The sequence below is a fragment of the Nannospalax galili genome, unplaced genomic scaffold (genome assembly GCF_000622305.1).
Source record: "Nannospalax galili isolate Female #2095 unplaced genomic scaffold, S.galili_v1.0 scaffold30, whole genome shotgun sequence".
NCBI classification, from domain to species: Eukaryota; Metazoa; Chordata; class Mammalia; order Rodentia; family Spalacidae; genus Nannospalax; species Nannospalax galili.
In genome coordinates this window covers 262,645-287,389 of record NW_008329127.1, presented here as the reverse complement: position 1 = coordinate 287,389, position 24,745 = coordinate 262,645, and the positions used below count along the sequence as shown (strand labels likewise).

At 48.2% G+C, this 24,745-nt stretch overlaps 2 protein-coding genes across 7 annotated transcripts in view; one reads left to right on the top strand and one right to left on the bottom strand.

Moving 5' to 3' along the window:
* Jarid2 (jumonji and AT-rich interaction domain containing 2) overlaps positions 1-11,368 on the top strand; it is a 244,777-nt gene extending 233,409 nt beyond the window's left edge. For both annotated transcript variants that reach the window (XM_008831385.3, XM_008831393.2), the window contains 6 exons: positions 2,465-2,570; positions 3,343-3,525; positions 4,053-4,183; positions 5,084-5,267; positions 6,729-6,836; positions 10,402-11,368. In XM_008831385.3, the coding sequence (XP_008829607.1) occupies positions 2,465-2,570; positions 3,343-3,525; positions 4,053-4,183; positions 5,084-5,267; positions 6,729-6,836; positions 10,402-10,581 (892 nt within the window). In that variant the 3' untranslated portion in view covers positions 10,582-11,368. The remainder of the gene's footprint in view (positions 1-2,464; positions 2,571-3,342; positions 3,526-4,052; positions 4,184-5,083; positions 5,268-6,728; positions 6,837-10,401) is intronic.
* An 885-nt stretch (positions 11,369-12,253) lies between these two features.
* Positions 12,254-24,745, bottom strand: part of Dtnbp1 (dystrobrevin binding protein 1) — a 129,585-nt gene continuing 117,093 nt past the window's right edge. For 4 of the 5 annotated variants that reach the window (XM_029562592.1, XM_029562591.1, XM_029562593.1 and 1 more), the window contains 4 exons: positions 24,286-24,441; positions 14,828-14,971; positions 13,948-14,064; positions 12,254-13,716 (listed from right to left, as the gene is read on the bottom strand). In XM_029562592.1, the coding sequence (XP_029418452.1) occupies positions 13,595-13,716; positions 13,948-14,064; positions 14,828-14,971; positions 24,286-24,441 (539 nt within the window). In that variant the 3' untranslated portion in view covers positions 12,254-13,594. Of the gene's footprint in view, positions 13,834-13,947; positions 14,065-14,827; positions 14,972-24,285; positions 24,442-24,745 lie in introns of all 5 variants that reach the window. The other variant, XM_008831372.3, reaches the window with a different exon arrangement.

Below are 24,745 nucleotides of genomic sequence, written 5' to 3'. Positions count from 1 at the left end.
TCCACTCTGTCACAAGAGCAACAGGGTAGCAGACGATGTTTCAGTGAGCAAGGCATACCCACTTCTGTGTTCTCTTCTGAAGCTGGTAGTCTGTTTCCCTGCTGGGACCCTCAATTACTATTGTAGAATTCCCAAGTTGCTTTCATGGTGGCAGTCATACAGTGCCACAGGAAGACTGGTCTGGGCAACTTCTCCAGGGTACCTCTTTGCAGGGTCTTGAGCCAGCAATCCAGTATCTTACCTGCCCACCAGAAGCTGTGTGGTCAGAACTGACCTGAGAGGCTAACTCCTGCTGTGTTGTGTCCCCATGAGTTGCACCGTTGTGTGGTGCAGTGGTCATTATTGGTCCCCTGTGGTCTGCTCGTGGCTGGGCTCTGGTTTCCATGTAGACAGCAGCCTGTGGGGAGGGCTGCACGTCAGATTATCATCTCAGCCTGCTGGTGTCACACTCTTCCCCGATAACTGCACTTAATGCCCTAATGTGTGATGAAATATTCTTTATTAAATAAACAGAAGCTGGGCTGGAGAGATGGCTCAGCGGATAAGAACACTGGTTGTTCTTGCAGAAGACCTGGGCTCGAATCCCAGCACCCACATGGCAGCTAACAACTGTCCATAACTTCAGTTCCAGGGGATCCAACAGCCTCTTCTGACCTCGGGCATTTCACAACACGGGTGCACTTACCTACATGCAGGCAATACATGCATACACATAAAATTAAATAAATAAATTAATTAAACAAAAGCTCAGAACTGGCCAGTGTAGGTAGCTTTCTGCTGGTGTTGGGTATGGGCTGTTCATGACCTGATGAGCAAGGAGGGGACTGTGTGTCGACTGTGGCCTCTGGTGTCCTGTAGTGCCTACTCAGGGGAGATGGAGGAGAGGGGTCATGAGGTGTGGGCAGCTGGATAGCTGTGGAATGCTGCACTCTCTCACGGGCAGTTTTACTTGGGTGAGAAGCTGTAGGGTGTGATTAAGGCCCTTCCCAGCATAGGAGTTCCTGGGGCCAGCGTTGCCCTCTGCGGTATTGGGGTCTCACCAGGCCTGTGACCCAAGGTCCCTTTTAGTTCCTTTCATGTGAAACTTAGGACGTGAAGTGGCCCATGATGGTTGTTTTTGTAGCTTGAGTATGGAGTCAGAGGTGGTGAAACTTGAGATTCTGTGAGTTCTTTGAAGTCTCATCACTGGGCCCTCAGTGGTAGAGAAGAAAGCAGAGCCAGGGATGTCATCAGAGAGCTTCATGGTGTGTGGTTTTCTTACATGTGATTTATGTTAGAAACTCTGTATTTAAATCACAAATCAGTAACCAAATATGTTTGCTTTGAAATTGTATAAACATTTAAGAAAAATACGTTAATGTGGCTGATACCCTCCCTTAGCAACTGAGACCAGGATTTGCTTCAAGGGTACAAGGTTGTATCATAGACTGCCAGGCGTTGGGGGTGTGGAATGGTGCTGAGGGAGAGGAGAGCTGCTGCCAGTGGTCCACAAGGCCCCTGCTTCTGTGTGCTCAGTGGTCATCAGGACTCTGCTGGCTTCTGCAGGCCCAAGTCCTCTCAGATCCTGCTCCACTTGCCTAGGCAGGAGTCACTTAGACAGCATTTCTTATAGGCCTAGAATGGCTTTCCCTTCACCAGACCCTTGGCATGTTACAGGTGACACTGTGTCCACAGTGGCTCCTTGGGACATCAAAAGAGGGTGCCAGGAAAATGCTCAACCCTATTACTTTGAGGTCTCTCTTTCCATAGCCTAAGCTGTCCATGTTTCCAGCCTTTTCTCCCACCGAGGCCCCCTCTCCTGATTCTACTTGCAGTGGTCTGTGCTGTCCCAGACCCGTAGCCTTCCTTGTGGTCACTCCGCTCCTGTGCAGGTCTCAAGCTGGGTTGTGACACATAGCTACTGGGTGAACAGAGCCAGAGTTCCCTAGACCTGTGGACTTTGCCAGCAGCTGTGACCTTGGCTGGACAGATGGCCTGTGAGAAGTGTGCACTGGGTTTGGCCCCTTCCCAAGTCTCTATTTGGAAAACCTAAGTAAGGGTTCTTGTACCTTTTCTCGCCAGCTGCCCCCGGTCCTCCTGGGATGCTTTGGCTTGGGGACACAGGTGCCCACCTTCTCCTGTCATGATCAGTGTCGAATCTTATTCCTACACCGGCGGACCAGACCTTTCTCTGCAGTCAGAGCACTTGCATAAGCAGAGGGAGTCTACAGTTGTGTCTGGTTCTGATTTATAAGGGGTTTCACCATCTGGCTTTGGTTTGAAGGCTTTTTATCTTTACCATGCGAGTCAGATCTGCATAAAAGATGAGCCATGTGAATCAGGGCTGCAGCTTTTTGTTGGGCAGAAGTGGCCAGCAGTAACAGCACCAGGCCCTGGGCCAACACCCCCACCCAGCTACCCTGAGGTTGGTCACTCACTACCTTAGAGGCCTTATCAAACCTCTCCTGTGTTTCCCATGCCCCAGGTATTGCATTCCTGCTGAGGAGGAGAACAAGCTAGAGGATGTGGTCCACACCCTGCTGCAGGCCAATGGTACCCCAGGGCTACAGATGCTGGAGAGCAATGTCATGGTAGGTCCACCCAGCGGGGGCTCCTGGGCCCTCCTAGGGCAGGAATTGGAGGGTACTTGAGAGCTGTTTCATACTGCTGCCCTCCTTAGTGACCTGTCTTTGAGTGGTAAAGAGGATGAAGTAAAATAAGTCGTCAAGGAGTCCAAATGACTCTAGGCATGGAAACCAGACCAGAGGAAGAGTTTTCTGCCAGTAACCCTGGACTTGGCTCTCTACAGGTGTCAGGCCTGTCCATTTGTGTATAAGTTGAGTGTTGACTTGAGGACTAGCATTTTGGCTCTGTGCTTGGGCTCTTGGGGCCCACGCCCTGAGCAGGAATGAGAGCAGAAAAGCCATGGAATGTGTGAGTCCTTGGGGGGGGGGGGGCCTTTGTTGCTGTCAACTGTGTTATGGCCAGCTGAGAGGGGTCTTCCCTGGCCTCTGCAGACCCTGCCTGTGCACACCAGGCCAGTTAAGTCGTCAGCTTCTGGGAGTGCTGGGGTGGGCCTAGAAGGTCTCCAAAAGGGTCATGGGGCAAAGAAGGAAGGAGCTATGGACTCACCATGGCCTCTGCTCTGCAGAAACCTGTTGTCGCTCTTAGGCTAGCATTGACTGGGATGTCTGTTCTTTACAGGTTTGGCCTTTTACTTTCTGAAAGAGAATCATAATCTAGTTCCTTGAGAGCAGCTCCTTCTGTTAGGGCTCCTGAGCTGGAGTCCTTAGGCCATGGGGCAGGAAGGTTGCCTGACTGGGTAGGGTGGGGCCTGTACCTCAACTGGTCCTGTCTCCTCAGATCTCCCCGGAGGTGCTGTGCAAAGAGGGAATCAAAGTCCACAGGACCGTGCAGCAGAGTGGGCAGTTCGTTGTCTGCTTCCCCGGGTCCTTTGTATCCAAAGTGTGCTGTGGCTACAGCGTCTCTGAAACTGTGCACTTTGCTACCACCCAGTGGACAAGTATGGGCTTTGAGACTGCCAAGGTGAGCAGTGCAGGTGTCCCGTCATTGTATGTGAACACAGATGCATTGTGTATGCCCAAAACTTGTAGGTACATTTAATGTTGGAATACAGCTCTGAAAACCTCAGCCAGCGTTCCATCAGCAGCATTGGGAGGTCGGGAGGGGGTGATCCTTAAGGGCTGGAGGAGTTTTCTAGGAAAGAAAAGCTCTTTTGGGTTTGTATCATGAAGGATTTTGACTTCCACTACTGGACAGCCTGCAGTGTAGGGGAGACCAAACAGAAGTGTGGAAGGTAAAACACTGGAACCAAGAACACAGACCATCTCTCCCCATTCTCAAGTTGCAGTGCCCACCTTACAGGTGACTGGGAGGTGTTAGGACTTCCCTGGTATTTCATGCTGTTCTCTAGATAAGCGTAGTGGCACAGTTGGTTTAGTCCAAGTACAGTTACCTTCTTATAAATTCAGGTGGGCCGCCTGCCATTAGGAACCTTGGAAGCTGCTTACTTAATGCTAATTGGCCCTTTGTAAAGGTGAGTTCTCTTTCAGGAGATGAAGCGCCGCCATATAGCTAAGCCATTCTCCATGGAGAAGTTGCTCTATCAGATTGCACAAGCGGAAGCGAAAAAGGAAAACGGTCCCACCCTCAGTACCATCTCAGCCCTTTTGGATGAGCTCAGGTACTGTAGACCTGGCTTCTTGGGACTCCAGGGGAAGCCCCAGAGCTTGGTGGGTGGAGGGCTGGCCTGAAGAAGCAGGTAGGAGTTCCCCCAGGACTTCAGGCCCACCCGAGGCTTTCAGGGCGGGAAGCTTTTTCTGTTCCATTTTATTTCCCATTTTCCTGCATGACTCAGAATCTCTCAGTGACCTGATACCAAAAGCATGTGGCCCCAAGGGGTTAATTCCTCTTGGAGTTGTGAATGGAAGGTGGATGTTGGATCCCCATTTTGTGGTAGTAGTAGTACCTCTAGTAGGTTTGGGGTGGTGTATAGAGAGCGATCAACCCTTGGCTTTCTTGTCAGACACAGATACACAGAGTGTGTAAGTAGTAACATCACCTGACACTGGTATGGGGCTGCTTTGACCTGGCCCATCTTGCATCCCACAGCTGCTGAGGGTACTTCTCAGCTTAAACCAGGTTAGACAGTCACCAAAGAATCAGGTACCCCTTACATCTGACCTGTGTGGATCTCTTCCCTCCCTGGCAGCCACATGGGGCCTCTCCTTCCCCTGGTGGTGCTGATGGGCAGCACAAAGATGTCCACCAGGTAGGGAGTCTTAGTAGTACCAATAAGTAGGTGAAATGTATCCTTGGCTTGAAGCAAGAGCATCTGTAACCCTAGGTAAAGCCCAGTCACCATGCAGCCTTGAGGCTCATTTTTGACCTTTTGGCAGAAGGCTCTGGTCCCCAGCTGGGGAAGGTTTGCTGGGATTCTCACACCATGGCTAGGCTTCCCTGTGTTTGATTGGTGGGCACATCCACCCCAGAGGAGGGATGGCATATCTGCTGGATGGAGAGCAGGGATCTGGCTGACCATTGTTCGAACAGTCTTCTGATGGCACCTTCCATGTCTGCACAGGGATACAGAGCTGCGGCAGCGCAGGCAGCTGTTCGAGGCTGGCCTTCACTCCTCTGCACGCTATGGCAGCCATGACAGCAATAGCACAGTGGCAGATGGGAAGAAAAAGCCTCGAAAGTGGCTGCAGTTGGAGACATCAGAGAGAAGGTGTCAGATCTGCCAGCACTTGTGCTACTTGTCCATGGTGAGTGTCCACCCATGCACTCAAACCAGACCTGCAGAAGGCCATCTCCAAGCCCACTGCAGAGCCTCATCCAGCTATCGGCCTCCTAGCAGCATGGTGGTGGGAGTGAGAGTCAGCTGGTCACACTGGGTCATATTGTGTCCAGTCAGGAAGCTGGGGGATGATGGTGCTTCCCCCTCCTTTTTATTCATTCTAGGAACCCACCCCACTAATGGTGGCACCCACATTCAGCTAAACTCTTCTGGTAATGCCCTCGCACACACCCAGAGGTGTGTTTGGTGATTTTAAGTCCCATCAGGACAGTGAAGGCAGCTGCTGTCAACCTAGGTGGGCGCTCCAGACTGGAGATGGAGGCTTAGTGTCTTCTGGCCCTGACTGTCTTGAGACACTTGGGAATCTCAGGTTTTTATTTACACTAAGTTTGTGCACACTTTTTTGTTCAGTGCTGATCACGTTCCTCTTCTTAGCCCTTGGACTATTTTAAAGGTGATTTTCCTGTTAGTGTCATCTCCTTGTTCTGATAGCCTGTTCTGTTCTTTTCTTAGAGGCACTTGAGCTTTATAAAAACCCTGTGCCTTCCCTGAACTGCCCTTCAGAAACAACTGCCAATTTAATACTTCATCCAAGTGTTACGGCCTCACTTTTCATTTTTATGTTTGTCTCAAAATAACGCCACACATACACAAAGTCTTACTATGTGTGTCTGACTGGCTTGGAACTTCCCTATGTAGACCATGCTGGCGCAAACGCACAGAGATCCCCCTGCCTCTACCTCCAGAGTGCTGGGACTAAAGGTGTGTGCCACAATTCTCGGGCTCATTTTTATGTTTTAACCATTAAAACGGACTTGAGGTCCAGATAAAGAAGAGGTCCACTGTCCCGGCCCTTCCAGGCCCTCTGTTGGTGCTCAATGTAGTCTCAGGTGGCAGGGCATGTGCTTGGGAGGCAGTGCTATGCAGGTCCTCTGGGTACTGAAGATGAGGAGCCCTGAGTGTTGGTAGTGAGTTTAGGTCCCCCATTGAAGCTCAGGAAAGCTCATGTCTCTGGCTAGATCTTCTGAGCTGCTCTGAGCACTGGCCAGAACTTCCTTCACTGAGAACTTCCTTCACTGTTGGAGCATCCAGAGGAGGAACGCATGCTGAACTAGCTTCTATACTTCCATTCAGGCCCATCTTGAGCCAGCGTTGTTTTGGTCAGAGACTGCCAAGTCTTGAATTTGAGAGCCTTCTAAGCACCCAGCACTCTATGCACTCTAGACTCCACCTAGAGTCTATGCTGAAGCACTCCGAGAAACTACAAATGGCCAAAGACAAGGCAGAGGTTTCTCTTCCCTGTCCTAATTGAAGACTGTGGCAGGCTTTGATTTGGGGTTCTCACCCATTTCCATTATTTGTGAGACACTGACCCCTGGCTTGGGCAGATATGGCCTCCTTGAGCTCAGCTATGCCACTGTCCCTGCAGGTTGTCCAGGAGAATGAGAACGTCGTGTTCTGCCTGGAGTGTGCCCTGCGCCATGTGGAGAAACAGAAGTCTTGCCGTGGGCTAAAGCTGATGTACCGCTATGATGAGGTCAGTTCCTACTCGGGCAAGGTCTGAGTGCCACAGCATCCTCCTCAGCCCTGGTGACACTGACTCAGTCTGGCCATTGCAGTGTAGGCTACATAGAGGCTGAGGGCAGCGAGGGCAGCAGCTGCCATTAACTTAGGTGGACATTGGTGGTTCATCTCCAGACTAGAGAGGTGGTGGTATCTTTTGGCCTGTTGTCCTGAGACACTTGGGACTGAATCCTCAGATTGCTTTTACTTCTCCAGCCTCATTTCACATCTTTCTGTTCACAAAGCCTCTTCCAGACTGCTCCTTTCACTTAGAGCATAGAGGCAGGTGGTAGAGGGCTGGTCATCATGCCACTCACCTTCCCATTGCCATTTTTGGAAGTGTGGCTCAGCATTAATGACCTCTCAAGAGAAGGCAGCCACCGAGGCCATCCATGTGACCTGATAGCCTGGTGGCTGTACTACCAGCCTTGGAAACCCTTCCTCTGTGGTTGTTTGTCTCCTACACAGCAGGATGCTGGCCAACATTCCTGACCTAGCCACCCCCATTTACGTGTTCAAGGTGTCTTCTTGACTGGCCCTGGGGGTAACACTGCTCTCACAAGCCTACCGTCACTTCCTTCCCTAGCAAGCTGCCTGCCTGCTAAAAGCTGACTTGCCCCTCCTGCTGACTCCATCCAGCTATGGATAGCCCTGGCCGGCAGGCCTTTAGTGTCCAAACACAAGGTTGATGGTGGTTCGCTGGGTCTACACCAGCCAGGTTACTAAGGAAGTGGAGACTGTGCTGCTGCCTAGTTCTTAGCCCTACAGGGAGAGGGCAGCTGTGAGTGGACACGTCATGAAGCCGAGTATGAGGTTCAGCCTTCTCTGCCAGGAGATGTGCTGGTCCCTTTTCTTGCAGATTACCTGTGGACTACGTGCTGATGAGGCAGGGAAGGGAGTGTTTGAGCCCCAGGGGATGTGATTCCCATGTCTCTTTAAGAAAAGGCTGTGATCGCATGAACATGCTTCTGCAGTTCTGAAGTAACCCTTGAGCCAGGGCCATGGAGGAGCCAGTGGCTGTCATGCTCCTTGCATGATGTGGACACCTGTCTGCACTGTATGATGTGGACACCTGTCTGCAGTGCCATCCCTTACTGGGAGTCCTGTCCATGTGGGACCTACTGTATCTTTCCTGAGGCCCTTGGCTTCTGCATCCACTTCTGCACATCACAATTGTGGCACCTTTTAAATGAACCCCAGGTTTAAACAGATGATCTCATTAAGGGAGACCATTTAATGTCACACTGGGTCTTCTCTCAACTCCTTGTGATTCACACAGCATGTATACTAAAACACCTGTTTGAAGGTCTCCCCCCACCAGTGTACCCCAGCTGCTGTTGGTCTCTTCAGTCTTCATAATCCCGAGGTACACCTGAGGAAAGCCAGGCCCAGACGCTCACAGCCTACAGCCCATGCTCCATCTCATTGATCAGCCCTGTGCTGGGATGCTCTGTATTTTGGTCAGTCTACCACTGCACACCTGGCAGCCTGCTGCCTTTCAGGACATCTTTTGGACACTTGCCATCACTGAGGATTCTAAGCTTGTGGTGTGCCAACGTATCACCATGTGGCCCCAAACCTTGCCTTCCTTGCCAAATCTGGCAGTAGAATCTTTTTGCTCCTCTCTCTTCACTCCTTGGCTGTGGTTCTCATGCATCTCATCAGATGTTCTTTGCGTGGAAGGCCACATCAAGGCCATTACATACTTGCCTCAGGTTTGCTGAGAATGGGTCAAGTGGTAGATCAGACTTCAGCACTGAGCTCCAAGTTTGGACAGCTGAAAGTAGGTCTATCTATCACCTCTTGTTCTGTGGCAGTTACACTTGGCTCTGGCAGAACATGCTTTAAAATAAATCTTAACCACATAAGTAGGAACGTGTCTCTGGCAGCATGTACCAGCAGTTTTTCCAGATGACTTGAAAGCTCTCTTCAAGCCTGGATTGGTTTCCATCACTATTAGGGCACCAAGTTGCCAGTGGTGGAAGGTGTGGCCTGGGGACTGTGCATCCCACGCACGAGCAGGTCAGCTTGGAAGCACTTTCCTAAAATTGCTACAGGAAGCAAACCAATGGGACAGGAAGCCCCGGTTTTGTAGGTCAGCATTTTGCCATGGTCAAAGTCCTGCAGAACACCAGCACACTTGGCAGTCTGATTCCTGGTCCCTGGCTTCGGTGGTGAGTGAGGAAAAGCGTGTCTAGGTGCCTCACACTGCCAAACACAGGGTTCTGCGTGGAGTTGAACTGCTGTGTGTTTGGGAACTTTCTAGCTTATAAAACCAGTATAAGCTCCTGTGTTACCCTTTGTACCTATGCCACAGACAAATCACTCCTGTTCAGGTCACTCTTGGACAGAGTCTACCTACCATCCTCCGCCCTGGGATATAAGGGTTCTCCGCCCTGTGTTCTTTCATCTCAAGGACTCTTGCTTCTTGTCTCCTGTGCACTGTTACACTCTGAGAGTTGAGCTTCCTGGACTTCAGGCCATTTGTCTGTTGGCCCTTGTAGGCAGGCTGAGGACAATCCAGGCAAAGCTTTGCAATGTCCCCCTTCTCCCCGCAAGCTTGACACAAGGGAGCCCAGTTTTCAGGAGGCTAACTGGCCAAGGCAAATGTCTTTTTATAATTAGGTCGCTTCTGGGGCCTTTCAGAGCCAGAGGTCAGACTTTAGAGTGAGCTGCCCTTGGACCACATGGTGCCCAGCCACTCTATGGATACATTTGGGCAGAGAGGTGGATGTTCTCTTGGGTGAAATATAAGGATATGGCTGTACAAGGATGTCCTGTCACTGTACAGGGAAGAGTTAAAGCAACACACATCTAGTTGCCAGACCAAGTCATGTGACTTGGCAGTGTAGGATAGTGAGTTTATCACCATGCTAGAGAACATAATCACAAAGCCCCAAGTTGGTGAAGACCTCAGTGTGGGACGCACTGAGCTAAGGTGCCCTCTCAGGAAAATGACTAGGTGTCACGTAGTATTCAAAAGCCAGCACTGTAGGCAGCTGATCTCCGCTGCCCTGGTCTTGAGTGCATAGATCTGGGTGCCTCATCTGGGATGAAGGTATCCCCAGACCTGACCACTGTTCTTCCTGGGTTTTTATTTGGACATTTTGTTTCATCATGGGAGCTTCTTTCCCTCTGTTAACTAGAAGGGACCCAGCACTTAGGAGGCATCTTTTTCTCCTCAGTGAGGCAGGCACTTAATTGTCTCTATGTACACATGACTGCAGGTGCTCTTGGAGGCCAGAGACATTGGATCCTCTGGAGCTGGAGTTACAGGAAGTTCAGCTGCCCAGCATAGGTTCTGGGAGCCAAACTCGGGTCCCAGGATGTGTTCTTAACTGCTGGGCGATCTCTCATCCAGTGCCAGAGGGGCTCTTGCTTAAGTGTTATCTTACCCATCCCAAACCGATTTCATCTCAGAAGACTTCAGCCATTTAGAAAGCCTGCCAGTGTCCTGTGCCACACACAAGTCCCCTAAGGTAAGGTTTAGGTACCCGGGCCCTCTGCTGCATTAACCCTGTGTGGTCTCTCCTCAATAGGAACAGATCATCAGTTTGGTCAACCAGATCTGTGGCAAAGTGTCCGGCAAAAACGGCAGCATTGAGAACTGTCTCAGTAAACCCACACCAAAAAGAGGCCCCCGCAAGAGAGCAACCGTGGACGTTCCCCCATCGCGGCTGTCATCCTCTGTGTCATCCAAAAGTGCTTCAAGCTCATGAAGACGCCAGCACCCATGGTCGTTTATATATTTTTTGTAATTACTATATTCTAGTTTGGAGTACTTGCTGTAGAATACAAGCTGTCTTTGCACTAGCTCTAAAGAAGATTTTCTTCTGGTTTTAGAGAACTAATTTTGTTTTAGCATTAAACTCTTGAAGTTTTTTTGTACTTAGAATACATAGATACTGCAGTCAGATTTTGGAAACTGCCGTACTCACTGTTTTAAACCCTTGAGGGGCTGTATTAATTTCTATTGCCCCTATGGCTGACAAAAGCCTTTTTGTTTTTTTTTTTTTTTTTTTTTTTTTTGTAACTGTTGGGGGGGAAGGCTTTTTAACCCATTTTTGAAGAGGGTGAAGTTTGGAGAACAAATTTTAAAACCATCCACTCATGTGAGCAGATTTTTCTAGATCGGAAAAGGGATAGGAGACACACGGGGGGGGGAGAGGGGGAGAGAGAAAACTTGAAATGGCTTTACTTTGGCTGTCTTTTCTTCTGGCATGTGCGAGGTGAGTTTGTAACTTTTGGAACCGGAGAGCCCCATTGTGTTTGCTGGGCGGTTATGGCAGCTGAAGGCAAAATGTGGAGGTTTGAGTGAGTAGGTTCTTGCTACCAGCACATCACTATGCATCCGTCTGAGGAAGAGAGGACAAAGACAAAGACTGCCTGCCTTGGAGGGTCACTGAGGGAGACCTGTGCCTGATTTCATTAGGAAATCCCATTCTGTTATTTTTTGGTGCTGTTGGCTACTTTATCAAAAACCCTTCAATAGCATCCTTGAGAGAGCCTGGAACTCACTATGTAGACCAGGCTGGCCTTGAACTCACAGAGATCTGCCTGCCTCTGCCTCCTGAGTGCTGGGACTAAAGGCATGTGCCACCATGCCCAGCTGTTGTTTTCTTTTTTTTTTTTTTTTAGGTTTTTTGAGACAGGGTCTCCCTTAGCCCTAGCTGGCCTGGATACGCTATGGAGACCAGGCTGGCCTCGAACTCACAGAGATCCACCTGCCTCTGCCTCCCCAGGGATTAAAGGCGTGCGCCACCACAGCTGGTAGGAAAACGTGTTTTTAAACAGCAAAAAAGTTGGATTTCAGTATTTGCTTCCAATGGCCTTAGTGTTTCAGAAGAAGGTAAAATATCTTTCATCTAATGTCTTGGACTCCTGAAATAAACCCTTTCAAAAGGCAAGGACCACAAGTAATTACAGTGTCTATAAAGTTGTCACTTGGGCAGGCTTCTGGGTACTTTCTCTGAATCCACTAGTTGCTTACAGAAAGCTGTTTTCCACATGTTCCTCACTTGAATCCTCTTCATGACCCATTCACCTTTAAAATCCTTACACAGAAATACCAAGTCTCCTTGTCAGGTGATAATAATGCCACCAGTATTTGTAGTTGGGTAATGTTAAAGAAGGCATCCTGGGTCCTATAAAATTATAGTTATATGCCGTGGTCTGAATGTGCTTCCCTGAGAGAGAAAAAAAAAAAGGAAAAAAAAAAAAGAAAAAAATTGAAGCCGTAAGCGCTTCCCTGTCGTCAACGTGCAATCTTTCTGACATTCCACTTCATCTCACCGTGTTTCACACCTTTACACGTCAGCATTAATCTTTCTCTAAATTCCTTTCTGATCACACTTAGAGCCACTAGGAGGTCTGCGTTCTTTTTGAATGTGAAAATGCATTTGCGCTCATCTTGTCTATTTTTTCTCTTCATGTTTTAACAAAAAGGAAAAAAATGAAAAAAAGAATCCCACCCCTTTTGTACATACGCCTGTAAATTGTTTTAAATACTTGAGCCTTTTCTTGGTGGGGGGAGGGGAGGGGTGAGAAGACGAGATGAAGAAAAGCCTTACATTTCAGTTTCTTCATCGGCTGGATTGGATGCTTACAGGGTTTTTCTTGTAACATTTCTAAGTGCTGCTTACATCACTGAACAACAACAAAACATGATAATGGAGTAGCTGTTGCCCTTCTCCGGTTGTGTGTACAGTATGTGTGGAATAAAAAAGGGAAACTGTTTTCACAAGCTGTTCTTTGTTTCATAATTGGATCAGTCCGTAGCTACCCATATTGCACTGAGCTTGCCAGTGGTGACTGCCAGGAGAGTCCTAGGATCCACTTTGTTGGTTGTTGTTGCAGAAGACTGAACTGTTTTGGAATATTTAACGATTACATAACAGTCGAGTGTTTTCCAATGTGGTTGTCCGGTTTTTATGGCCTTGCTGTGTACTTTTCCCTCTTTTGACAGTAAACTTCTGCCTATGGCTTACAGTTTGACATTAATTTATTAGCGCTGCTCTGCACCCTCCCTGAGAGGGAGACTTCATGTGGTTTATTGCCAGTTTTTGTTTACTTTTCAGGTTTGTACTACAAGATTTAATAATAAAAACAACATTTTTTGGACATTTTGTCTGTCTTGTGGAAGATGAGTGAATATTTGGAATGGCTCGATTCTGGTCAGTGGGGCAGAGGCTGGCCAGGGAGCAGAGCTCCTGAGACACTGTCCTGTTAGCAGCCACTGTGTGCTGCCCTCACCTTCCTCTGTGCCGTAGCTCGAATGGGGGCAGGATTCCTACGCAAGCAAGAGCAGGCCCAGTTGATTGGGCTCAGGTCTGTTTCTGTGGGGCCCAGTTGCTCTAGGGCTGGCCTTGTGGTAGTTCAGCTGACAGGTTCAGGTCCTAATCTGATCATAGTGTTACATGTTAACAGAACTGTTCTTATAAAACAGTAGGACCCAGGCCTGCCTATACAAGCCCTTCCTCAGGGGCCCTCGCAGCTGCCTCTCCTTTAAGGACTCTAAGCAATGCTTGGTGCCCCCTGCTGTAAGCACCAGTGTGGCCGAACAAAGTAGCTACACGCTCACTAGTCACTACTCAGCTTCATGTTTAGCCCCCAGACTTTATTATTAGCTCTTCTCTGGTTGATTTCTGACACACCATTGCCAACTGTGTAAAATCAAGATCCTCTAACACTGCCTAGACTCACAGGTGGATCCTGCACACAGCTGACAGTTGTTCAAATGTCCTGAGTTGAGTCACTGTCATCACTGACATCTGGGGTGGCCTTTCTTTCAGTGTGTAAAGTGGCCAACACAGTGTCCACCTGTACCTCCTCTTCATCAGACTGGACAAGAGGACCATCGCTGGTGTCCAGGTCAGCACAAGCAGAGGGTGAGGCAGGTGGCTGGGTGTCTGATCCTGAGGGATTTGGAACCTGAAGAGTAATTTCATTCTGACAAGGGTCAGATTCAGGTTCTGTGAAAGAAAGGAGGAAAAAAAACCTGTCAGCAAAGAATTGAGGTTGGGAACTGCAACTGAGGGCGTCGGTCTGCTGCCCTACAGGAAAGGGCTGCCTGCCTGGAAGAGGACCATCGCTGGTGTCCAGGTCAGCACAAGCAGAGGGTGAGGCAGGTGGCTGGGTGTCTGATCCTGAGGGATTTGGAACCTGAAGAGTAATTTCATTCTGACAAGGGTCAGATTCAGGTTCTGTGAAAGAAAGGAGGAAAAAAACCTGTCAGCAAAGAATTGAGGTTGGGAACTGCAACTGAGGGCGTCGGTCTGCTGCCCTACAGGAAAGGGCTGCCTGCCTGGCTCTGGTGGCACAGCCTGACTGCTCGCACTGCAGGAGCCACCACAGGAGGCCGGAGGTGAGCAGCTGACACACTGTTCCTTACTTGGTGAGGCACCTATGACACTGGGACCGACCAAAACCTCTAAAGCCACATAAGCTCCAGTGAAGTTGTGTGCACAGTGCAAGTGGCTAGAGCCACTCGTGGAGCCTTGAGAACCTGGAAGTTTTCCGGCTGCTCTAAGTAGGCAGAATCACTGAGCCCTCGGTGCTCTCCAATTTCAAAGGGACTAGATGGATTCTAGGTGAGATTTGGCTGTGACTAAATCTAGTCCTAGTTCTGCAGAGGACCAGCCTTCTGAGTACAGGGCTGAGAGGCAGGTGAAATTAGAGAAATCTGAACCCTCAGGACTCTGGGCCTGTACCTGAGACCTGACGCTTGCTTCGCCCTCCTGTATGTGGAAGAAGCTGAAAAGCCAGCTGTGCTTGCTGAAATGATTTACGGAAAGCACCCACAGTAGACTTGGAAGAAACAGTGTGAGTCACACAGAGCAACCCCAATCCCATACTGGTCCTCCAAATGACAACCCAAAACTACTCGATACCTGGCAAATTAAGACCCTATTTACTGAAGGCACCTCCTGTATGTGGGAAAATGGGTGCGAGGAAGAAGACTCCTACCTAAACCAGGGGACAGCACAGTGTTGTCCTCTCCGCCCGAGTTCAAGAAGACATCTAGCGCCTCCTGGTCAGAGATGTCCATCAGGTCCATCTGCTCCAGCATGTCCACGTTCACCTCCATGGACGACATGCTGCCCATGGGCTCTGGGAAGACAAGAAGTTGTACTTCTCCCTCTCACAGTACAGGGTGAAGTTCATCAACTATAATTACATGGCTTTTCCTCATTGCTCCTGCTGGCACCAAATGTATTCCAACTTCAATCTGTCCCAAGTCACCTGATTTCCTACATTACCTTTGTCCCCAGCCCCTTGTCTGCAAGGTGGTATTTGGATCAGGGTGTCAGTCAACATGAAGAGTAGGAAATGAGTAAATGCCCTCCTGAGGCCAGCACAATCAAACATTGATGTTTTCATAGAGCCAAGAGCTCCCTGCAGTGGCCACACTGATTTAGCAGTAGCTTTAGCAGTGGGAGACAGGGCCGCCCTGCCTGAGAGCCAAGGGCAGGACACCTCTCAGGACTAGTTAGTTACCTTCCCACCACCAGCCAATAAAATCAACTTAGGAGTGAGACAGGGGCCTGAAAGAGAAATTGTTTCTGGAAGGATGTGTCATGAACTTTGTGTTTCAAAGACAAGGAAATAAAATTCCTACATAGAGTGAGGGTTAGCAGAAAGTGCTACCATCCCTCGGTAAAGAAATAAAAAAGCCAGGTGTCAGAGCAGGCTTCTGAAAATGGGCCAAACAATACAAAGATTTCATTAGTGAAATTTATTTTTTATTGTTCTTTTTGGAGACAGGGTCTCCCTGTAGCCCCAGATTGGCCTGGAACTTGCTTGCTATGTAGACCAGCAAGTTCCTCTGCCTGCCTCTGCCTCCTGAGTGCTGGGATTAAAGGCATGTGCCACTATACCCAACCTCATTAGTGAAATGTAAAACTTGAGTAAGTTGATTAGTGGGAGCCAAGAAGAAAATCTAACAAGATGGCATAGTGACCAAATCCCCCTCAGTACAGCACAAAGATGCAAAATGTTAAAGGCCCGCAAAATCTTGTACATTCACAGCTCCAACAGAGGAGAGTTGAAGGGAAATTATATGCAAAGAGGCCAGTTATTTTCCAGAAAGACTTGGGAACCTGGGTTTAGGAAATGAATGAAATAGGTTCCAGGTAAGATGGGTCCCAGGAGAAAGAGTTATGTGGGCGAGTGCTGAGCACAGAGACCTAGGAATCAACAGGATGGAGGGGAGGGGGTGAGGGGTATACAGCAGGGAAGCAGGGCAAAGTGGGAGTTCATCTTTGGGCATACAGTCATTTTAAGTTCATGAAAATAGGGTAAGAGAATTAATTTCTACTTCTAGTAGGGAGTAAAGCTCACAGTTTTGACAATGCCAACCTGAGCCAGATCAAATGTGAGCACGTGATACCACAGCTGCATACACAGCTGTCTGGTGTGCACTTCCCAGAAGCCCAGGCTGCTGGGGGTATGGGAATGGCTCTGTGGTCACCTGCACCCATGTAGGGCTCTTTCTGCAGGTGTGTGTGGGGGTGGGGGGGTGTTTTTCCTGTGATTGTGCAAGCTCTTCTGGCCCTTGACCAGGGGTCTGACTTCAGTTTGGGAAAGGGCAGAACCTCCTGTTTGTGCTGTGCCATCTTAAAAAGCATAACAAAAATTGAACTTTAGGATAGGACAAGCTTTTAGGAAAACAGCGCCACAAAAGATAGTGATGACGTCAGGAATGAATGAAACCTGCCAACTGAAAGACCACAGCCTAGCAGAGCGGTTCAGGCCTGTCATCTCCACATGGGAAGGCTGAGACAGGAGCGCCACACCAGCTTGGGCTTTCTAGCAAGATCCTGTCTGAAAATACCTCTCCACAAAGTGTATGTAATCCTCCTGCCTCAGTCTCCCAAATGCTGGAATTGTAGGTGTGTGTGGTCCAGTACCTAGGCACTGACCACTTGCTATGTTTTTAAAGTAAGAACTGTTAATACACCTTTTGACTGACATTGCCTGTCCTACCTGAATTAGAAAGGCAAATGGCTGACAAATAAGAAATCTTAATGAGAGCCTACAGAGGTGGCTCATTGGGTGAAAGTGCCGGGCACCGTACAATGCAGACCTGACAACCTGAGTTTGATCCCAGGAACCAATGTAAAGGTGGAAGGAGAGAACCAATTCTACAAAGTTGTCCTCTGACCCCGTACATTTGCACTGTGGCATGCACCCCCCATTATATACATATAAAATACACTATTAAATATCAAAAGCTGTCAAATGCAGCTAAAATAGTGTTCCAACAGTTAATTCTTAGCTTCGAATGCCTCACTACAGAATAAAGAAAATTCAGACTATTCCAGTCAGGTAAAAAGATGTCCATGCCACATGCCTTTGATCCGAGACTCAGAAGGCACTGGCAGGTCGATCACTGGGAGTTCAGACCAGCCAGGACCAGAGTCCAGCTGTGTCTCAAAAGCAAAACATAACAAAACCAAACCAACAATAAAACACCAAACAAGAAGATGCTCAAACGAAGTTCAACTCCTCTGCTTCCCGAGTTCTAGGATCACAGAGGTGCACCAACATGCCTGGCTCCAAGTGAGTAATCTTCGGAAGGCAAGAGCAAAGGCTGAAAAACAGTCCTGTGGGGAGTGGTATGCTAATATATTTGAAAACTAAAGATAATTTTGGTGTGCTTCCCATGGAATTAAAGTAGACTGCTCTATAACCATGAAGACAGCTCTTCAGAGTACCCACTGGCCCCTGGCAGTGCTGAGGCAAGTTCCGTCAACCACTCAGGATAATGAAGAGCAATAAGCATTCAAAATGCCTAGCACCACAACGTGTTTAATGCAATTCCAATCAAACCAGATAAGCTTTAACCAGACAAGGTGTAGTCAAGAACTTGAAACCTTATATGCTGGACAAGGAACCTAGAATGGCAAAGAACAGACTTGGTCACTTGGTGGAAGGGGAAACTGAGGCTTCTTAGCCTCTGCTGACACTGAACCTGGAGACTGGGGCTGTCCAGTGTGATACAGGGAGGTTAACAGTGCCCCCTGCCTCTGTCTGCTAGATCTTGTCATATACCTTTATCCCACTCTCAAGCAAAAGTGTCTCTAACGACATGCAAAAATCTGTCCGCAGACAAACACAGAATAAACACAAAGCTGCTAAGCCAATCCCCTTACAAAGTAACTCTGATTTAGCAAAGATCATTTCCAAACAGGACAAGCTGCAGAGTGAGAGAACACATGTATCAGAGACTCTGCACCAGCCGATACCCACAAGCATGTGACTCAATGAGAGGACACAGGTGACAGAAATGAGACCGAGGAAATGAAAAGCCAAAATAACTATCACCTCAATTATTTTTTTGGGGAAAAATTTAATGGTGACACTATGAACTGTTGACTGGACTTAGAAACACTCCTCTGTTCTTGTTCTGTGACGTCATTTCCAGAAAGGTTTACCTGAGGCCCCCCCTAAGTGGGTGGCAGCATCCTGTGGGCTGGGGCCCTCACTGCATGAAGGGAAAAAGGGAAAGCCAGATGAGCAGCAGTTTTCTGGTGTGTTGGCTGCAGGGAGGCTCTTCACACTACAGCCATGCTGTCTCCCTCCCACCACGTACCACATCCTCTCACACTGCAAACTGAAATCAGTCCCTGCCTCCTTAAGCTGCTTTCTTGTCACAGCCATGCCAGCACTTTAGTTTTCTGTTTTTGTTTTTTTTTGAAACGGTCTCCCTGTAGTCCCAGTTGGCCTGGAATTCACTACGTAAACCAGGCTGGTCTCGATCTCAAGAGATCCACCTGCCTCTGCCGCCTGAGTGCTGGGACTAAAGGTGTGTGCACCACTCCCAGCCCCTATTATTTTTTTACAATTAAAAAAAATACTTTTATCTGTATGAATGTTTTAGCTGGATGTATGTAGGCTACCAGTGCATGCACTGCCCATGGGAGGCAGAAGGGGGCACCGGATCCCCTGGAACTGAAGTTAAAGATTTATGTTAGCCACCATGTGGGTGCTAGGAACTGAACTCAGTCCTCTGCAAGAGCAGCCAGTGTTCTTAAATCACTGAGCCATCTCTCCAGCCTTCCAGCACTATTCTTAATAACTGAGAACAAGTACTTGTAATAATGAATGAATTGTATTTGTTCAATGTAAATAAATTAATAAAAATCAAGTTTGAACTGAGTGGATTATATTATCGATAGCCCCCAAAAGCAAGCTACAAGACGATGCATACAGTGTAACACTATATTTCCATAAATATGGTTTTTTGTTTGGCTGGTTCTGGGGAATTAACCCAGCGTCTCATGCATGCTACTATCCTCTGTTCTGTGTAAGGTTTTACAAGTTGCAGAGCATGTACTGTTTTGGAAAACATAGGTATATGGCGAAGGCCGATTAACTCTGGAGGTGAGGAAGGTGGACATGATCAGAACGTGCACAGAGGCCTGATGGGGCTGCAAAGTACAGAGATAAAGACCTTGTTTGTGTCTTTGTATCCTGGGATACTTCAAACCATTTTTGAAAGATCTGAGGCAAATATTAAAAGTTCTGTCTGGAAGTGTGGACATATACTATTGTCTTTCTTTTTGATATTTAAAATATTCCCTAATTAAAATGAAAACCAGTCATGAATCATGGTAATTCACAGTTCCACATAAACTCTCGTAGGGGAGATAATCACAGCAAGTTAAAAATCATAGCTGGTCTTTGCATTTTAGACTGGGTCCTGGGGACACTGCAGTGCAATTGGATGCCTCTCCATCTGCTCACTCTGTGTTTCCTAACTACCATCAACATTAGTACAGGCACAAACGTTCACCACGTTCTCTCCCAGGGCTCTTGAGTTCACTTTAACACTGAGGGCTAAGGGCTGGGTCACAGTCTAGGAGGGCACAGAGGCAGCCTTGGCTTTAGGGGCTTAACATTGCTTACCTGTCAGCAAAGACCAAGAAGCTTAACTCTAATCGACTATAGAAACTGGGAGGCAGGCAGAGCAGGGCCTCTCCCATGAGATCCATTTGTAACATCCTGACATTCACACTAAGTGAGAACAAACATTTGTCTAAGAAATCAGGCCCCTCTGGTACAGGAAATTTCAAACCTGAGCAGGCTTGTACACAGTCCTCATCAGGCCCTAACACACTTGGGGTCCCTACCGACTGTGGTCTGTGGTGGCCCACCCCAGGGCCTCCTGTGGCTCCCTGCTCCATAGGGTCATGGTGACAGGTGGTCCTGTATCCTTTCCTCTGATATGTTTCTAGAGAAAACTTTCCATAGTCTTGTCTTAGCTAAAAATGATGCTTTTGAAAGGGAGGAAAGTTCAGACTGCTATTCCTGACTTAGTCGAATCAGTCGAGAATGCCAAGCTCACTGCAGAGCCTTGTGCTGACTGACATTTCTAAATTCAGCAATTCAGCTTCGCTAGCTCCACCCTTGGAGGTGAAAATTCTTCCTGAGGGTGGGTGGGACTGTGAGGCTGGGAAGTCTGGGTGGCTCTGAACAGCCCCAGGTGGCTGAAGCTATCCCAGAGGTGGGTCTCTAGAGTCAAGCTGAAACAGAAGGCTGAGAAAGCCTTAGACCTCTAATTGCCTTCTCAGTGCTTGAAAGCCCCACGTACCAGAAACATCTGCCTGGCTTCATTTTTTTTTTTTTTTTTTTTTTTTTTTTTTTTTTTTAATTTAAGGAAAAAAGCCAAACATACTTTGAAAGTTTGAAGAAAGCCATTCTTGAGATGCTCACAACTACAAAAACTAAAGCACTTAATTCTAATGTACACAACCAGCATTTTTCTCATGCCATCGCCCTGCCAAGCACTGGGCTCCGTGAGCCTCAGACCTGGCCCTAGCTGGTCTCCGGGGCACCCAGCCAAAGAAGTGTGCCTGGACCCACCAGCTTCCACTCGTCACCTAACTAGACTGTGAGCTCTGAGAGAATGGGGTTTTAGGGGCACTCTCATACTCGTCTTTGGCCTCATAAGAGCATGTAAAGGACACGGTGGGCGGAGTTAAATCCCTCAGTAATAGAGTCCCGTAACTGCTGTCGGAGGTCTATCTCCTGTACAGCACTGAACATTGGTGCAGTGCCTCATTTTGCTTAAATCTGCAGCTTGGCCAGGGTGGGTCAATCTGTTTGAACTGAATGGTTGAAAACCCCCCTCCCCCCAAAATTTGTTGAAGCCCTAACCTCCAATATAAGTGCTTCAATTTGGAGCATTCAGGTAATTAAGGTTAGAGGAGGTCATGAGGGCTAGGACCCAAGACAGGATTATAGACACACCAAGGACTAGAGCACTTGCCTAGCACACCAAGGCCCTAGGGTCCATTCCATCCCCGGAGCCCAGCGCTAGCCATGTGAGAACACTAAGAAGATGCCATCTACAGGCCAAGAAGAAAACTTTCCTGACATGAACCATGCTACACTCTTAGCCTCCAGAGCTGTGAACAATGCCTTAGGTCCCCTGTGGTGCTCTAAGGCAGCCTTCTCAGGACTGCTCATCAGGATACAGATCCCCGGCACAAAGTCTCCACTTACTCCCACAGGAGCTGTTGCAGGCCACCGTACAGTCAGCTCCAGCACTGAGGAACTGAACCAGTGCTCTGAGGAAAACCCCTGGCCTCGCTAATCAGTGGGTGAAACAGACAGGAGGCTGACTCTACAGGTAGGAATACAAAATCTCAATCCTACACCACCTACCGGGAGTTAACTTTGTGATCCTGAGTATACCCAGAGACCACCAGGAAGCACAACGGTTCCTTATATCACTGTCCTTCCTTTGTCTCTGATAATCTCTCCTGGGAGGGGACAGAGTGTGACAGATCCACTGGGGGTGAGGAGGAGGTAGGGCTGGGAAAGCAGGAAAGGCAGGTAAAGAGATGGGGGAAAGAAGGGTTGCAGGGGGTAATAGCAGGTCTAGGGCAGACTGCACAGTACCTGACACAGGAACAACTACTCTCCAAGGTCCCTGCTCTGCCTGCTCCACCTACACCCCCAGAGGGAAAAGCCCAGTGTCTTCACATCTCCCAATGTAGCTTTCCTCTTCTCTACTTTTTGTGGTCTTCCTATAGCCCCAGGTGGCCTGGAACTTGCTATGTAAACCAGGCTGGCCTGGATCGCAGAGATTCACCTGCCTGTGCTGGGATTAAAGGCATGCCACCATGCCTGGCTAATGTGTCTTCATTTGCATTTGGATGCTGTTCCTCAAGACACCATTACACTGAGAGAAAAGTCTCCATGCTCCACCCTTTTGAAATAAGAGAAACTGGTACCAGAGAGTGGGCTACTGCTACAACAGACCTAATCATGTTGTTTTAGGTAAAGCCTGTGGAACAAATTTGGAGCTTTGAGCTGGAAAAGCCATTGTGTACTCAGAGCTAAATGAACTGTTGTGGGAACTTAGAAGATAAAGCTGAAGGAGCTGTGGATGACTGGACGCTTGTAAACTTTCATAGGAAAGCGAAGATTCTAGGGGGCTGTTTGTGTGATATATTGAACTAAGAATTTTTGGAAATGAAATCTTTTGTACTTTATAGGGACAATCAATGCTGGTCAGCTGGAGATGAAGAGTCAGCTCTGATTAGCAGGAGTGGTAACCAGCAGCTCTGAGGTGAAATCTGGGAACTATTTTCTCAGGGTCAGCACACAAAAGCTGTGTACCAGAAGCCAAGGCTGTACATCGAACTGGCAACACAACTTGGAATGTCTAAGAGATTCCCAGGTAGTCCTGGTTTAGGAGGCATGGAAGGTGCAGATCTGAAGGGGTCATGGAGAGACTCTGAGGCCAGAAGAGGCCATTAGGGAAGGTGCAGCCTCAGTTGCATTGAAGACCCCAGGATAGAGTAGAGATGCCAGGACTGGAGGATGACCACCAAGACAGGGGTAGGTGAGGAATGGAGCTGGCATGAGCCTACAAGACAAGCTGCATGTGCTGTGAATGTCAGAGCCAGAGAAGTAGAGCTACCCAAGCCCTATGGAGCTCAGATTGTGAACGAATCCCAGATGTCTATGTTGCTGGACTCTGGTTTTGCCTAAGTGTGCCCTAGTTCTTCCCTTGTGAAGTAAGAAGCGTTTAATTTATTTTGGACTTTACAAGCAGCCACAATGAAGAGATTCAGGATTTTTAGAGATACTGGACTTTTTAAGTGTTTGAATTTTTAAAGCTGTACTTTCTTTTATATTATGATATTAACATGATATCGTGGGGACAAAAAAGAAAGGAAAGGATATGGTTTAATAGTGATGTGTTTGTGTGTCTAGTTGTCAAGGGTGCTGACAACTAGGTTAGATAGCTTCAGCTATCAACTTGACACTCCTAAGAAGTGTCAAGGTAATTTCTTTCATTGGATTGGCTTGTAGGCATGTCTATGAGGGATTTTCTTGACTGTTGAGTAATGAGGGAGGGCACACCACACTGTCGGTGATGCCACCCTGGGGAGGTGGTCCTGGGTTGTATAAGAAAGGAGGCTGAGCACAGGCCGGAGGAGCAAGCCAATGAGCAGCGTCTCTCAGTAGGTCTGTGCTTCAGTTCCTGCCTCCAGGTTCCTGCCCTGGCTTCCCTCCAAAATGGACTGTAAGCTCTGAGGTAAAATAAACCCTTTCCTCCCCCAAGACAAAAATGACTGAATGAGGGTGACCCTCTATGTCCACACAACCACATCCTGCATGGGCTCCACACTGGGGTTGGAGAACAGTTAGGCCTGTGATGGCTGCATCCGTGCATCACATATAGACACTGTTGTAGCCATTATTCTCTAACACACAGTCTGTTACAGTGCACAGAAAGATTCCATAGGTCACATGCAATATTCTGTTGTACACAAGACTTGTGCATCTGCAGATTTGGTTCTGTAAACCACCATCTCCAAGGGTACTGAGGGCAAATGTCTATGTCTGACGATGCAGACCATCCTTTCGAATACCCTCTTCTTTTCACTCTCCAGGGCTGAACTTGGGAGCCTTGGGCATGCAAAGCACTCAGTTACCACCGAGCTTCATCTTTAGCCACTCAGTTTGTAAAACTGGAGAGAAAGCTCTCCAACCATATTAGGAAAAGTCAACCACAAAGATGTTCAGTGTGATATCAGTTACATAAATAGAGTCACTAGACTGGACAGAACCACACTCTAATTATGGGTGATTTCTTTTGTCTTTTGATTAAAAAATTTTTTTTTTCTCTCCTAGCTCAGCAGAATAATGGTCTAGCATGAATGAGGCCCTGGGTAAATTCCAAGCACCAAAAAACAATGTAACTTTTCCAAATTCTGTATAAGCCTAACTCTGTTTCTAATCTCACAAAGTTATTTTTTAAATTCTTCAACTAGACCTAGAACTATGGAAAGAAGCAAAACAAGGGCACATGAGGCACAAGTGGCTAGCAGCACACTGACTTCGGTGTCCACGGACCCCGACTGCTCCCCACACCCTGCTAGCCCAGGACTGTCCCAGCTCACCTCGCCTCTCTGCGATCTGCAGGTAGCCCGTGGACAGGTACTGTTCCATGTCCTGCTGGAAGGCTTCCTCAAAGAACTTCTGCCGCTCTTTCAGCTTTAGCTGCTGGGTGTGCTCCATTTCCAAGACCTTCTGCGAGTGCTCTGCATCTAGTTCAGCTGAGGAAGCAGAGTGGGATTAGGTCTTTGAGAAGGGACCAGACTAGAGGTGGCACATGCACCCCCACAAATGATGTGTTACGTAGCCAGGCTGGTACCTCACTCAGAGGACAGCACTACCTGCCCGCCTCCGCCATGCTTCTTTTGGTTACTGGGCACTTGGGCCCATTGCTCTGCCAGAGGAGCATGTACACTGCCTATTCATCAGTGGCAGGAAGTTGCTTATCTGACATCAGCTTCTGAGTCCTGCACTAACCCAAGTGTTGTTCCATCCTGACTTTTCCACAACACTGTATTCAAGTTT